Source organism: Uloborus diversus, chromosome 5, assembly GCF_026930045.1.
Source record: "Uloborus diversus isolate 005 chromosome 5, Udiv.v.3.1, whole genome shotgun sequence".
Taxonomy (NCBI): Eukaryota; Metazoa; Arthropoda; class Arachnida; order Araneae; family Uloboridae; genus Uloborus; species Uloborus diversus.
The window spans coordinates 35,048,151-35,063,083 of record NC_072735.1 but is presented as its reverse complement, the minus strand read 5'-3'; the positions used below and the strand labels follow the sequence as shown (position 1 = coordinate 35,063,083).

At 36.8% G+C, this 14,933-nt stretch overlaps 1 protein-coding gene across 1 annotated transcript in view; it reads right to left on the bottom strand.

The window, feature by feature from the left end:
- Nucleotides 1-1,139: 1,139 nt before the first annotated feature.
- The window catches only part of LOC129222777 (LIM domain transcription factor LMO4-like), a 136,143-nt gene continuing 122,349 nt past the window's right edge, over nucleotides 1,140-14,933 (bottom strand). Inside the window, exon 2 of the mRNA XM_054857312.1 lies at nucleotides 1,140-5,045. Coding sequence (XP_054713287.1) covers nucleotides 4,775-5,045 — 271 coding nt within the window. The 3' untranslated portion in view covers nucleotides 1,140-4,774. The remainder of the gene's footprint in view (nucleotides 5,046-14,933) is intronic.

Here is a 14,933-nt window from a genome sequence, read left to right as displayed (position 1 = left end):
AAAATATGACCCAGGTTCCAGATCAATATTTATTTATTTTTCTTTCTAATGGGGAGGCGTTAGGCTATTTAGCCTTTTGCAGACTTAGTGCGATCCCCTGATACGGCATCCAGTCTTTCATGCGCCACCATTAAAGGCGCTGATGTCAATAGCACAGATAATGTGACGCCCAGTTTCCCACCAGATGGGGGCATCTGGGCGCTCTTGGATGCGAAACTGTACTGGGGATTTAATTTTGCCAAAGGCCTTCAAAGCATATTTAAAAACAGGAAAAAATGCAACATAAATTGATTTTAAAGTTGGCAGTTATTTAGTATTTAAATCGACTTAATGGCCAAGAAATATGTTTATCTTTTCGTTTTACTTGTTACTGACGTGATTAAACGATTTCCGTTTCGCTTGTCTACTGTATTTTATAAAGATGCACACATATTCCAGATTATTTTTATTTTTTAAAAAATGGTAATTTTTAAATAGGAAAAAAAAGTATAACCAAAATTGTCGACTATTACCATTTTAAAAAGCAAAATTACTTTCTATTTTCAATTCTTCCTTTCCCACTCGAATATGGTCCTAATGACACTGACTACGAAGAATACATTACAGAAAATGCAAATCGTAAGAACCAGAGTTTATGTATGCTTATTTAATGTATTATTGTGCACATTCAAGAATATATGTCGCCTTGTAATTTAATTTCTTTTGAACAACTGAAATTTCTATTTTAATAATAGGGGAATGCTTTTTGCTCCAGCTCCTCCAAAAGGAATATCTCTGTGCGATAAACTGGGTAAGTTTTATCAAATCTCGTTAATTCATTTTAAAAAACGTGCCTTAAAAATCGCTAGAATGGGGGAATCTCTCTAAAAGATTTAATTTTGCATTAAAATGAGTGCCAGCCCCGAAGGCAAGAAATGTTAAATGGATTGGATGGGATGGCGTACGAAGATTAGCATTTTCGATGAAGGCAAGTAAGTCGCTATGCAAAACCGCGAAGATTGTTTCAGCGAATTAAAAGCAGAAAACGTGCCTCCAAAGATATGCCCCGATTCCGCTCTTTTGATCTCCAATGCTTTTAATTAAATCTAAAACAACAACAAACACAGTAATGAAAGAGACGAGAAGAACTTAATGAGAAAATTCTTTACAGTACATGTTAAATGTGATTTGCATATGTACAGTTAACCTGAATCGGAGTATCAACAGACAAAATAAAAATGCAACCGTTCCTCACGAACGGAGTCGAACAAACTCGTAGATCATATCTTCGTCGTCTTCCACAGATTGAAGTTACATTGTTTTCGCTTGTCAGCAACATGATTTTTATTGCTCGTCGTATTGATATATGTATACTCGGTTGTGCAGCTTGAGAACAGACCATCGGTTCCGTTGGGAAGCTTTTCATTTATTCAGATGTTGGATGTGAGGTTGAAACCGTCATCACTTGCCTCGTGGAAGCTCATTCGAAGCAAAAAAGTGCATTGTTTTCATTTAAAATATAATAAATATGAAAGGCTTTTTGTGTAAGGGTTCTTTTTTTTTTGTCTCAAGTTGTCATAGTTATTAGCCACTTTTTATGTTTTTTTAATAGCAGTAGGTTTTTTATGAATACCATAAGCTAACCAACTTCACACGAACAAAGGACCACGAACAAGGCACCTTTGCCACCACACAAACACAGTGAAGATTTACAACACAAAGAAGGAAGTCACAGCCAGGACACCGGTGGGAATCAAACCCACGACCTCTGGCATACTAAACGAAGCTTTTACCGTAGAGCCACGGAAGCCTCCAGTAGAGAAATTCGTATGCAGATGTGAAGTGAAGTAACACAGGAAGTCTAACGAGATAGATCGGTGTTAGATGTTTGTTCTGTAATGTAGATATTGTTCTTGTCCTTTGCGTAAAATTTAACGCTTGCTTTTCTAGGTAAAATAAATCTTCACATACGAGTTCTGTGGATAAACTACAATTGATGCCCAACATGAGGCACCAATTGCAATACAAAGACCACACAAATTTTGATAAACGACATATTATTAATTTGTTTAATAACACAAACGACACAATTTCAACATCATTTAGCAAAAATAGAACATCACATCCATCTCATTGTTCGTCAGACTTAGAATTTTCTTCACTTGACATCTGTATTCGATTTTTCTGCATTACAACAAATCCTACTACGCCTTCTATTAAGAAGTAGGAATTACGGTACAATACTCGAAATAAATAATAAAAAAAAGTCACATCACATTTATGTCCAACAATAATTTGTTGAAGTAATGGAAGGGAAATGTCACTGAAGTTTATTTGGACACAAGGAAGTTCAAAGGAAGCAGCAATTACAAAAAGGGATTTAATTGATTAGTCCATGAATGACGCAACGGTAAAGTGAACGTTCTTGTTAATTCTCGAATAAAGAATGGAAGCATTAAAGAAGACTTGGTAGAGAATGGTTTTATTGAAAAGCCTTCGAAATGACATGATTATTTAAACGTTATGGAAAGGATGCACTTCAAAGTTAGAGGCAAAAGATGAGGGGAAAAAACAAGGTGTAGTGCAATCAAATGCATAGGTAACGTTGTGTAAAAAATCCGAAATTTGAGTTTTAGGTTGGAACTATTCGAAGTAAGATATAATTATAACGACAATGTTTTGAAGATTGGTCCATAAATGAGATTACGGTCGATTTTTAATAGCAATGTACCCTTACTTTTTTCGTGTGAAGCGAAAGGTTTTGTGAGGTAATCGGGATTTTAACGAACAGCTAAAGCTAGTTGAGACTAAAGCCCTAGATCGTATCTTAAATAGCGACTCGCCTGCCATTTTGGGGCGAAATGCGACTTTTGTCCTATACCTGCTATAATGAAGTAGTAGCGAGTGTTGCTTCTTGATTGTGGATTAACATAGAATCAATAAAAACTACAATCAAGAAGCAAAACACGCTACTTTACCATAGCAGACATAGGAAGAAAGCATGGTTTAGCCACAAGATGGAGGAAGTGTCACTACTTAGGCTACGATTCAGGGCTTTAGTTGCGACAAGGAACACCGCATTGGCCTATTAGATAAAGGATTACATTAGAAACGATCTCAACTAGACTCAATTTAAAAAAGAAAAGAAAATCATGGCGGCATCAAGTGGCACAATCATTCGTAAAATTAATTGACATCATTGTTATTGGAATTTAAAGAACTACTTGAGGCGCAGGACAAACATCATACAGAAAAGTGCAATGGTCTGTTCTTAACTTGCAGAAAGAGTATCATACTTTTTAGAAAATCAGTTAGTCCAATGAAACGGCTTGTTTCGTGATTATGGCACAGGACTCGAGTTCGCTAAGAATCCTCCAGAGAATTGGCCATGACGCATTAATTCCACAACGAGGACTATGATCTGTAATATGACACGTACAACAGCACATACAATCGTCGCTTCGCTGTCATGAAGTAGTGAATTCGGTTTTAAATATTTGGCGAAGGCGATATCTTGTTGGCGATGTAGCATGTTCAAGAGAGTCCTTAATTCGATTTTTCAGAAAGTTGATGAGCTTGTCCAGACGAACAAAATGCGCAAAAAAGTGAAGAGTAAACAGAAAACATGTGCAACGATATGGAAACTAATATTCGCTATGGTATTTATATATATATATATTTCTCTTGGTTGTCTTCCCTAACAGTTCAAAGTCCATAAAACGGCTTAAAATATGACAGGATTTTGGCAAACAGCGTCCAACTTCAACTGTGAGGTTGAGCATGAGATAGAAGTCAGATTCAATGTCAATGGTGAAAAGCTCTCGGCCGATTTGAGTAGCAGCAGGCAGACGTTTACTAGTTGGGATGATCTTAAATTAACAAACGAAAATTTTGTTTTCGATTATTGCTCTGTACACTTATTTACTACAACTTTATATACATAAAATAAGTAAAACGATAACTTCGCCAAGTTTTTTTTTTTTTTTTTTTTTTTAATTTACACAGAACGCTTCAAAACTATCCACTGAAACTATTAGGAATGAAAATGAAACCAGAAACACTCTTTTTGGACCAAATCGGATACATCAATATGATGCATAGATTTTCATTTGAATGCATATCTTATAAGCTAATAAACTTGCACAGCTGAATACATACGAGTGTGTAGCACAAGATCTTTTACACCAAAAATGAAATAATGAAAGTTTGAAAATTAAACAGTAAGTAGGTAAAAAGTAAATATGAGGGGAAAACACGACTAGCGCAAATAAATTATAAGTTGCTTTTACAAGAAATTTTTGTAGGCACTGTTAGTGCCACGTTAATATTTCTTCTAGCATGGGTTTTTTGTACCAACAATGGTTAATGGTGGTAACTTAATGAACGTTTGACAATTCATACAGTGACTGGCTTAGCCTCACAATTTCATCTCTGAAAGTACTCCCACTTCAAATGTTAATTTATCGAGGACTAGCCACCGATCAATCAGATACAGCAGCATTTTCGGAAAATATGCCTCAAAAAAGTGTTTCGCTGGCCGCCTGTTTCTTCACAAGTTTCTATAGAAAGTTTTGAAGCATTTCTTATCTTAAGGCATGGCAGGAAGCGGGTGAAAGCCCTTTCAAACATAAGAGATGTCGCGAACCAAAGTGGCCGATAGCGTTTCTGACCATCTTTCGAATCTGGCTTCGAGGTTCCGTCCCGCAGCTGGGGAAGAGTAATGAGGAAAAACGAAGGATCTTCTTCGCAGAGGAGAGTTTCTTTGTCCATATAAAAGCGAGACGGGCGATTCCTCCTACACTTTGATGGCGGAATTGACCCTCATTTTGGTTTTCCGGACTCCGGCCGGAGTGACGGTCCCTTTGAGCATTTTGATGCAGTCCTGCTCGCAGAGCACGCTGCCGTTGAGGAGGTTGAAGCGGTCGCCCGGATGCAGTTGGGTGTGGCATTTGACGCACGTGAAGCACTTGACGTGGTACACGTTGCCATGGACCCGCATCACGAGCTCGCTCGCGGGAATCATCTGTCCACAGGCACTGCACGCACCGCCGCTGGGGGCGAACATCCTGCAAAAGAGAAAGAACGAACAATAAGAAAACCATGTTTCATACAGTCACTTACAATTTGTTAAAGAATGTTATGAAGTTGTGGCCCCGTTTTTCTAAGAACGGACATTAAATAGAGAAAGCACAGGGTTGCCTCGTAGCCACCAACATGAAATAGTCTTTTGTTTGATTGGCTAGTGACAATGAAATAAAAGCCCCAGTGAAACGATAATTATCGCTTTCTTGGCTAGAAATATTTTATGAACTTAAGTTGATGTAATTAAACCAATAAACAATCAGTGATAGACCATGAAATATAACACCAAGGATTATGCGAAGACCTGTCACGTGACAGCGGAGGAAGCGGCAGGTCCTTACGAGCTTTGATTGAGATTCCAAAACGGAATGATCTCTCTACTGATAGATTTTCTCTTAGGTTTTTCTGAGACTCCATAGGATTATTACATAATGGAATTCCTATAGAATTTTTGTACGGTAGATTTTTCAAAAGATTGTTGGAGTTAAGTTGATCTTTAAGACGTTGTGTCAGAAATTGCGCTACCAAATAGGCAAATTATCACTATTTATAGACATATTTTGGATTTTGAAATTCACATCGAGGATATAGGTATCCTCGCTGTGAGTTTCAAATAATTATACAGTCCCAGTCTATAGTAAACTGCAATAAATGACAAATTTATTCCCATGCAACAACGTAAAAAATCTTCGCAGAATGTGACTCATATTTTAGAAATTCTGCACAGTAGCATTTCAATAAACTTTACAGAATGTTTGTGCAGCATATTTCAAGACAACCACTTGTATATGAAGATCATGCATGGTCCCTGATAGGACCAAAAAGGAGATAGATCTTTAAGTTCAATTGAGATTTTGAAGGTTCATTGGTAAGAGAGCCACTCATGATCATCCTATGATCGTGATGGATTCAGGTTAGCTAATTCTCAGGTTAGCTAAGGTTTTGGGAAAGCGTCTGATCGATGTATTTGGATAATGGGTTCCCGAGTTTGAGAATGCGCAATCGGTTGTCCAAGGATCAAAGTTAAGCCCATCAGATGATCCTTTCAGTACCAAAAAAATTTAGCCAATTACTGATGTCCTTTCAAGATCAAAAAAGAATAACCAATCAGGTGTCTTTCTAGACCGAAGATGGTAAGTGAATCAAATGCAGTACAATCACTCAAAAGTTTACTGTACAAGTTCAGAAAACTGGGGGTTTGAACTTTCAAACGTGATTTTCTCGAACATTGAAAAGATTGACGTTTCGCCTTTCATCTCTGTGCTCTCCATACAGAATCTGAAGAGGCCTGAGATCTGTCTTAGTATATTAGGCAGAAATATTGAGGGTGGACCACGGCCTACGTACCGTGAAATTAGGGTTGCCATCGAAATTTTACTTGAAAATAGTTGCTTTAGTAGCCTGAAATTTAAAATAGTCGCCTAAATAGTCTCCTCAGAGTAAAAGTCGAGTTGGATTTTGAATTCGTGAAGTTGCTTTCGCCAATAATCTTTTTTTTAATTTGCTAACTAAAAAACTATATCGCATGACACAACCACACAATACATCTTGAAACGTAACTACATCTAGAAAATACAAGAAAATCAAAACTTAATCTCTCAGATTTAACATTTGTTTTAACATTGACTTAGTTCATTTTCAGAATTTTTCGAAGGAATTTCTGTTTTAAAAATGTAAGTTACTTTTCGCGTAACGCCATGAAGATGTTACATGTAACGTCACGTTTTAAGTGTCACAAAGTGAAAAGAAAACTTCAGATATATATTTTTCAATTTTAAGGCAAATTAAGCTACTCTGGCTTTAAAAAGATAAAGGAGTTCTAAATTGAGTTTGTGTGTGATTAAAAGTAACATACGATTAGTGCATTGTTAAGAATTTTGAACATTTAATTTAAAAGATATTTATCTCAATAACATATTTATCTCAAAAAATATGCGTGTCATGTCCTGAAAGTAATTACAGGTTTAAAGTCTACGATAACCATCAGATTATTACGACTGAAGGATAGCACGAAGCTCTAGATTTCATCATTGCATTAAAATTCTATAAAATTTAACTACTTGATGCAGATTTTCGGTGATATATACACGATGTGTAAGTTTACATTTCATAGTTTTTCCATTATGATTTAGATACGTTCTTCTTGCAAGCAGAAAATCAAGACCTCAACACTAACGAATCAATTAATACAAGGTATTTATTGCGAAAAGAATTAAGAATTATCGTTTTACTCATTCTAAACTCAGGTGCACACACATCAGCAAACAATCGGCCGAACTCAACATCCAATTTCACGGCACCCAAAGAAGTGCCTCCCAACCACACGAACGAAAACCGGGCCGAACAAAAGGATTCAAGTTTCGCAACAACAATTAACCGAACGGCCTGCCAACTCCGACGGAGGGTGTTGGGCATTAAAAATGAATCCCACATCTCCGAAATTCCCATCAGTTGGGGGGAGAGAGCCCCCCCCCTCCCCCGTTCTGTTTACACCAATTTCCCCTTTCCCCAAAAAGGTCCAGAAAATACGACAGGCCTTTTCTCCGAATCTTTTGTAGGAGAGCGATGTCGGGAGAGGTGCCGATAAATCGATGAAAACCCATTAAGTGTTACAAACCTATTAGCTGGATGGCTGCCGACGAAATTAATGAAATTAGATAATGGATTTTTGGGATTTACAACGTGGACCGCTGACACTAACATGATTTGTTACGCGCACAGAAATGCACTCTTACGGCCTTTTCTCATTTTCTCTCTTCCCTTTATATATATAGTTGGGGAGGCAAGAAACGGGGGTGGCGGCAAATTACGTTAAGATGGAAGCCCGCCCACAGAGGAATATGATTCTAAGCAGGATTTTTAATTTTTTTAATGGACTCTACAGGTCCTCTCTCCAGGATGGTGCTCTCTTTTTAACGGCCTCCTGCAAGAAATAAAGAGAAATGGAACAATTTAGAAATGGGATGGTAAATAATAAAAGAGAATATAGGATGGAAGGAGGGGGGAGGGATTTTTTCCACCTCCCCTCATACGCTCCGGGGCTCTTGTCGATATTTACGTAATGGATTCAGAAGCCAACGGGCGAGAGAGAGAGAGTAATGTTTTTAAGCCTAATCAGAAATCTGAGAATGCGGCATTAATTGGAAAGCAGCAAGTCGTTTTGTGAATGGGAAGAAAGGGCCTCATACATCTCGGCGTAATCAATGGCGGGAAATAGAGAAAGCAAAAACTCATCGTCTTAATTCTATAAGGTAATCACAATTAAAGCGGCGACGGACCTTATGTTGGCTAAGAGAGCGGTTTTTAAAGGGCCATAAGAAGAAAGGGGAGAGGCCAGAAAAGAAAAAATAAAGAAAGAAAGAAAACCACTAAAAGTGGTAATGGAAGTGCTTTGCATTTTATTCGAAACTTTTCAAATTGAATCTTCTCGGCGAAAGTTGCGGCCTAATGTCAGATGCCTACTTTTAATTCGGAATTCTTTTGCTGCATTCCATTTGGAAAATTAAGCTTAAAAATTTTACCACAGTGACGGAATTGGCGAGAAAAAGATTGGATCAGCTGCGCTGTTATTAACCGCAATGGTGAAATAAAATCAAATTAAGTTATATATATATATAAATAGTTCATCAAGGAACATTTTTGACTTTCAATCCGTGGTTCAGGTGTCTAACCGAGAGTCTAATCTTACGCTATAGTACAAAACATTCGTAGTTAAATCCAAAGGACAAGGCATAATTTGCACCACCAGACCTTAGACCTTAAGGGATCTCTGCAACTGCACTTTTTATCAATTGATCGACGGAATTAGAGGCTATTTAAGTACGAAAATAAGTTGTGAATGACACTTCTGTCGTCAAACTTGAAGCCCTGCATATGGTTACAAATTCTTGGGTAAAAGGAAATGATTGTTATCAATCCATATGCATGCAATAATTGAAGAGCAAACCAAATGTGAGGTAGAACGGACATATTGGGGGAGGGGGGGGGGGAGCAAAAATTTTAAGATCTTCCCATGTGAAAGAACAAAAATCGCATTTATTCATTTTTTGCATTTCGAAAAAGTTGAAAGGAAACTTTCATGGAACGTAAAAAGAAGAATCATCGCCAACAAACGAATGGAAACACATGCGCTATTTTCGCAAAAATTCAAAAGAAGAAGCAAGTTAGCTGTTTAAGAAATAAATACCTTTGTGCTGAAAGAAAAATAAAAAAACATTATAGTCCAGTTGCTTACTTAAGGTAAAAGACACTCCGTGGGAAATTTCGTGAGGAAATTATGAGACCAATTCTAGTACATTCCTTATGGCCTAAATAACTATGCCTCACCGGGTGTTTTGTTTGAATTCGTGTCAGACGGCCTGTGTGACGTCATTAATCCAAGATGGCGGCTGCACTAGATATTGATGGAAATTCTCGGTTTTAACACATTTTTGAGGCCTATTATGATTTTTTTTCAACTTGTATTACATATTTAATATTTTAATGCGATTACTTTTCAAATTTAAAAACAAATTGCCCATATAGAATAAGTTTTTTTCTTTCGTTATTTGTGATTTTCGATTCAGATTTTATGAACTTTTTTAGTTACCAATAGCAGTTAAAAATATTTTGGAAAGCTTTCCTCTTGAACCTGCCTTCATTTAATCCAATCATTGCTTTAGTTTTATCAGAAAGCCTTGCCAGCTCTGGAGAGGTTAAAAAAAAAAAAAAAAAATCGCGCTAAAGTATTTTTCTTTTGAGTTATATTTACTCTTCCACCAATTACGTTCATTCTCCTATTCTCTTGCTCTAAAGCTTCATATGACCCTGAAGCACAAAATGGTACAGAAGACTTTTTAACAACCCAATTTCCTTCCATAAATTCATTCCAAAGATTTGGATGCTTAACTTTAAGACGCTTCATATCAGTCAGGTACCATGATATCATACTTGCATAACCTGTTAAATCCAAAGCAAAGAAATAGGGAACGAAAGCTTCCAATGAAGAAATGTGTAATTCCCAATTTCCTGATCTAACAGGCCGTACAAAAAGTAGCATAGTATCAACCATATGCATATATAACAAAGCAAGTTTAAATATTGGTCTTCCACTTGATTCTGTATCCTCAAAATCTTTCATTTTTTCAGGTATTTTAAAATCTATTAATAACTGCATTACATTTGAGTGAAGTACTTTTGCTTCACCATACTTTTTTTCTTAAAAGCAATTGATTAGTTTTTGCACTTTATAATCGCTTTGAAATTTAATTTCTTCATTGTGTGTATAAAAGGCATCTAGATAACATTTGAATAGTGCAACTCTTAATGTAGAATGTGCTTCTATAGCCCATCTAACACACTTTCCTGCAAGAATGTTTTACACTACAGTTCCACTGTATAACTCAGTCAAAGTGGCGTCGAGACCTGTACCATCTAAATATAACAAAATTACTCGCAGCATAGCCATAATCGTATGTAATTCACCAGGCCTAATAATCCAATTATGGGACAAGTTTTTGTTTGCCATAGCAAGTTTTAAAACTGGTTTGTATAACCCAATATCCATGGTGACTACTGTCGGTGAATTTTCTCCTAAAATATATTTAGTTACGTCTTCCAGTTTTTGCATGAAATTAAGCTGTGTTGATGAAAAACTTGAGCTGCTATCGATGAGATGTAATACACAAACACGCGTTTCAGTGATCTGCTGTTTTTTAACTATAGAGTTGTACGCGGACAAGTTTGGAATTTGAATAACAGGTTCAGGGCTTGATGCACTTCCATCATCTACGTCACTTTCAGATTCATGTAAATCATCATTAACAGATTCATGTTTTATTTGCTGAAAGCGGGCCATCATCCAAAAAATATCCTCTAAGTGGAACTGATTTAATATCTCACTTTCTGTTTTCTTATCTTCCAATACTTCTCCAAATGTTGAACATTTGTGCTTACTTGTCTTTGCAATTTTATAAGATGTTATTTCAGTCAGGGACTGAGGTAATGTCGAAAGGGAACGGGCTGCTGAAGGTGTGGTAAGAGAAAGTGGAATTTGTCTATCCGAGTCTTTTTTTTTTGTTGATAAAGTACCATTACAGTGCCATGCAAAGTAACCTTTCCATAAGATGTGTCTTCAAGGAAATCAATGTCATCTGCAGCATAAAACAGAAATCTTACCTTTATCAGATCAGGAGGAATATAGATCCCGCCACTCTCATCCATGCGCCTTGTTACCTCATTCGCTATCTGTGTTTCCAAACGTAGAACTTTAGCATAATCAATCAAAACTCCTATTTTATGTAAAAAATCAATTATAAATTTGCTTCGTGTAGCAGAGTGCATTGTAAGGCCAACACCAACTTGCAAAGGCATGTCTCGGGTGTGTCGATGAACAGTTTCTTTTGAAGCTTGGTACGGAGACAGTATTTCATACATGAATATGTGTGACAGTCTTTTGCTTCGTTTAGCACGGTATTGTCCTGCACCTCAGAAGTAGAATTAATTTCAAATTTTCTGTTGCAGTGCCATTTAAAAAACTGGTCAACTTCGGTTGGAACGGCATCAACTATCTGATTCTGATCAAGAGATCCTGTAAATATTCATTTCTGATGAAATAAAACTGCTTTGCGTAAAATGTTTGCTGCTTCAAAGATAGTTCTCATGTTTTTTCCAATGTCTATAAAATCATCTTCTGCATTAGCTAGGGTATTGTCTACAGTTGCCTTTAAAGACAAGCGTTGCGACTCATTTTACTCTTTTTGGATTACTAAATATAGCGTCATCCATTTCTTCTTGAATGAGATTTTTAATTTCTTTTCGCTTTTTATTTTTTCCTTCATTTTTATTTGCAATTGAATGATAATTCATTTCAAGGTCTGCTATTGTAGTAACATTTCCCTGAACAAGAAAATCATTTAATGCACACAGAAATTCTACGTCTGTTGCTTCATTAGAAATGTCTTGCGACTTTGTTACTGCATCAGGATCGCGACGTTTTCGTAAAGCATTATGTACATGTTTTGCCCAGCAAGATTTATGGTATAAAATGTCCTTTGCATGAGGGTCTCCTGGATCCGTACAGTCACTGAGTTTAATTTTGAAAGTTTCATTTCAAGAAATTTCAATTACTTTTTGTAATTGCTGACCTGCAGAATCTGTTTTTATCACCACCAATGTTTTTTTTTACACTCCCATTTTCGAAGCAGAAAACACTTATTTTTGTCACCAACGACAATTTCGGATCTCGTTGTGTAGCCTACAACATTGTCTTCATGAATGGAAGTAGAACAAGGTGGTCCATTCTTATCCATTTCGTGTAATCTCTTACTTCTGTCCATGCTTGCTTTATGAGAGCACTTCTTGTAGCATTCTGCATGCCATGATGCGTTTTTATTTTTCAATTCTTCTACGGTCACATTCGTTAATCTTATCCTTAAGTAATGTATACTCTTTGTCATTCCATTCTGCTCTCTTCTTGATACATTCTAACACTGTATCATAACCAATTATACAGGTTATTAGGTATTCTGTTAAGCGATTACACAGTCGAACATTGTTAAAACGTACTCAAAGGGACATTCAAGGTAAATTTGTCCCAACAGTAGCTCGTTTTATCTGAAAAACAATAGTGTTGAGTGTGTTAAGTGATTTTCAACAGAAGGACTGTGCCCGCAAATGTAGTTCGCTTTAGCAGTAGTTCGTTATAATCGTGTTCGAATTAACGAGGTTCAACTGTACTAATGTTTAGGGATCTTAGCCTGAAAAATGAAAATATTTTTAACTGCTAAGGCTCACCCGAGATACTTTTAAGTTGCTAATTAGAGTGTGCCAAGGTAAAAAAATAGGATTTATCTGAATTTTCTTTAAAAATGAGTCAATAAACAATAAATCAAATATTTTGTTTTTAATTTATAATAAGAAGGTGAATAGAATATTAATCAAGTAAATTCACCAGAAAATTATCACAAAATGCAAAAAATAAGCTCATAATTTCAAAAACTCATCAAAGCCGCCATCTTGGATTGATGACGTCATACAAGCCGTCTGACACGAATTCAAGCAAAACACCCGGTGAGGTATAGTTATATAGACCATAAGGAATATATTAAAATTGGTCTCACAATTTCCTCACGAAATTTCCCACGGAATGTAGTATGCCCCCCTACTATTATAAATGCACGAATTTTCAAAAAGTTGCAGACACGAGTTTCGGGATTTCATTGGTCAAATGAGTTTCCATAAGCTTCAACATTTTTTGCACAAAAAAAAAAAAAAAAAAAAAAAAAAAAAAAAAGGGGGTTTTTGAAATCCCATAACACGCGTTTGTTATTCTTTACTTGCAAAGTTGTGCATTTATAACGCCGTTTACTGAATTCTTATGAAGCTGTTTTTGAAAGTATTGTGCGCAAGACAAATTGGATTAAAAAAAATGTATTAACTACAAGATAACTTTTGCTGCCGGTAGTCCGAAAACAACAAGTCAACTTCATTTTTGGCTTTCAATTCCCAAAAATTTTCGAAACAACTTACAAAACGAGAACTTCCCATCTAATAAGCAACAACCGATCAGGCAATCAACAATTTTTTGAAGGCGGGATGTTCCTTGCAGCAATATTGATATCACCATTAGTGCTTATAAAGCATTTAGTTAAGTACTTTGAGCGGCAGTTTTATTCCAGCCACAGGGTCCTCCCCCCCCCCACCTGAAACAGCTAACACAACATGGCGCCGGGGCAAATCCTCTGGGGCTGCCCCAGCAATGCGGGCGTCGATCTTGAAAACCCATCAAGTTTATTGCTGGCAAAACGGCGCTATTTTGTTACTCGTCGTGGAGGAGCGTTTTCGCTAATTAATATTACTGAGGTGATGAATATTAGTCATTAAAAGCTAATTCTGATGGCAGCGTTCTCATACTCTGACAGCTTAGAATCGACTGTGTCGTTTAATCCATCCCCCTCCCGTCTTCCCTTCTGTGCAGAATTCTCTTTGCCATCAACTTTTGCAGCTAATGGGTAACGCAAACAACGAAAATTCGTTTAAAACTTTGCGAGGAATGGGTGTTTTGATATACGGCGAGGCACTGGATGTGACGTTTTAAATCAACAACTCGATTATTCCTAAGTAATGTTTAGCCGCGGACAGAAACTTCCGAACTCTTCAAATGCTTACAAAAACAAGGCTGTTGCTTTTCTAGAGTCGTTTAGGTGCGTAAAATGTTTGGGAATAACTGGATTTGGGCATGTTCCGGAAGTGCTTGAATTTCTGCATCAAGGCTGAACAAACTCTGCACCACGCATATGAATATATTTTTAACGACAAATTAACTTTCTACGATTTTCAGCTACCGTTCCTGAATACTCCAAGTATTGAATTTGTTGAACAGAGTTATGATTTCGTAACAGCCGAAGTGGCATAATTTCAGCGATGCACCTAAAAAAGGACAAATGCGATTTCTACGCTTTCAGACACAAATTTACAGAATCGAGAGCATGCAATGGGATAAAATGCAACTTGAAAAATGTTGATGTAAACGGAATGTAAAGATGATTAAGTAGGGAAAATTAACCGATTCTTTACTCTACGTAAAACATAACAATTTAAACAACACTTACTGCACCGAGTTTTAGAGAATGACTTAATTGTATTAAATACTACCTGTACCTGCACGGCGATAGCCCGTGCTAAAAATTTAAAGGAAGTCCTTTGATTAAAAAAAAATCCACCTCCCTCCTCCCTGTGAAACGTCCGGCGGAAGTGACCACACTGCAGAAACCCACCCAATTAGGGAGCGAAACAAACTCCGGCCGATAAGCAATTGCGATTAAAAATCACGGTACATCTAGGACAGAAAGGAAATTCCGTATCCCGTACGAAAAAGGATTCAACTCCAAAGC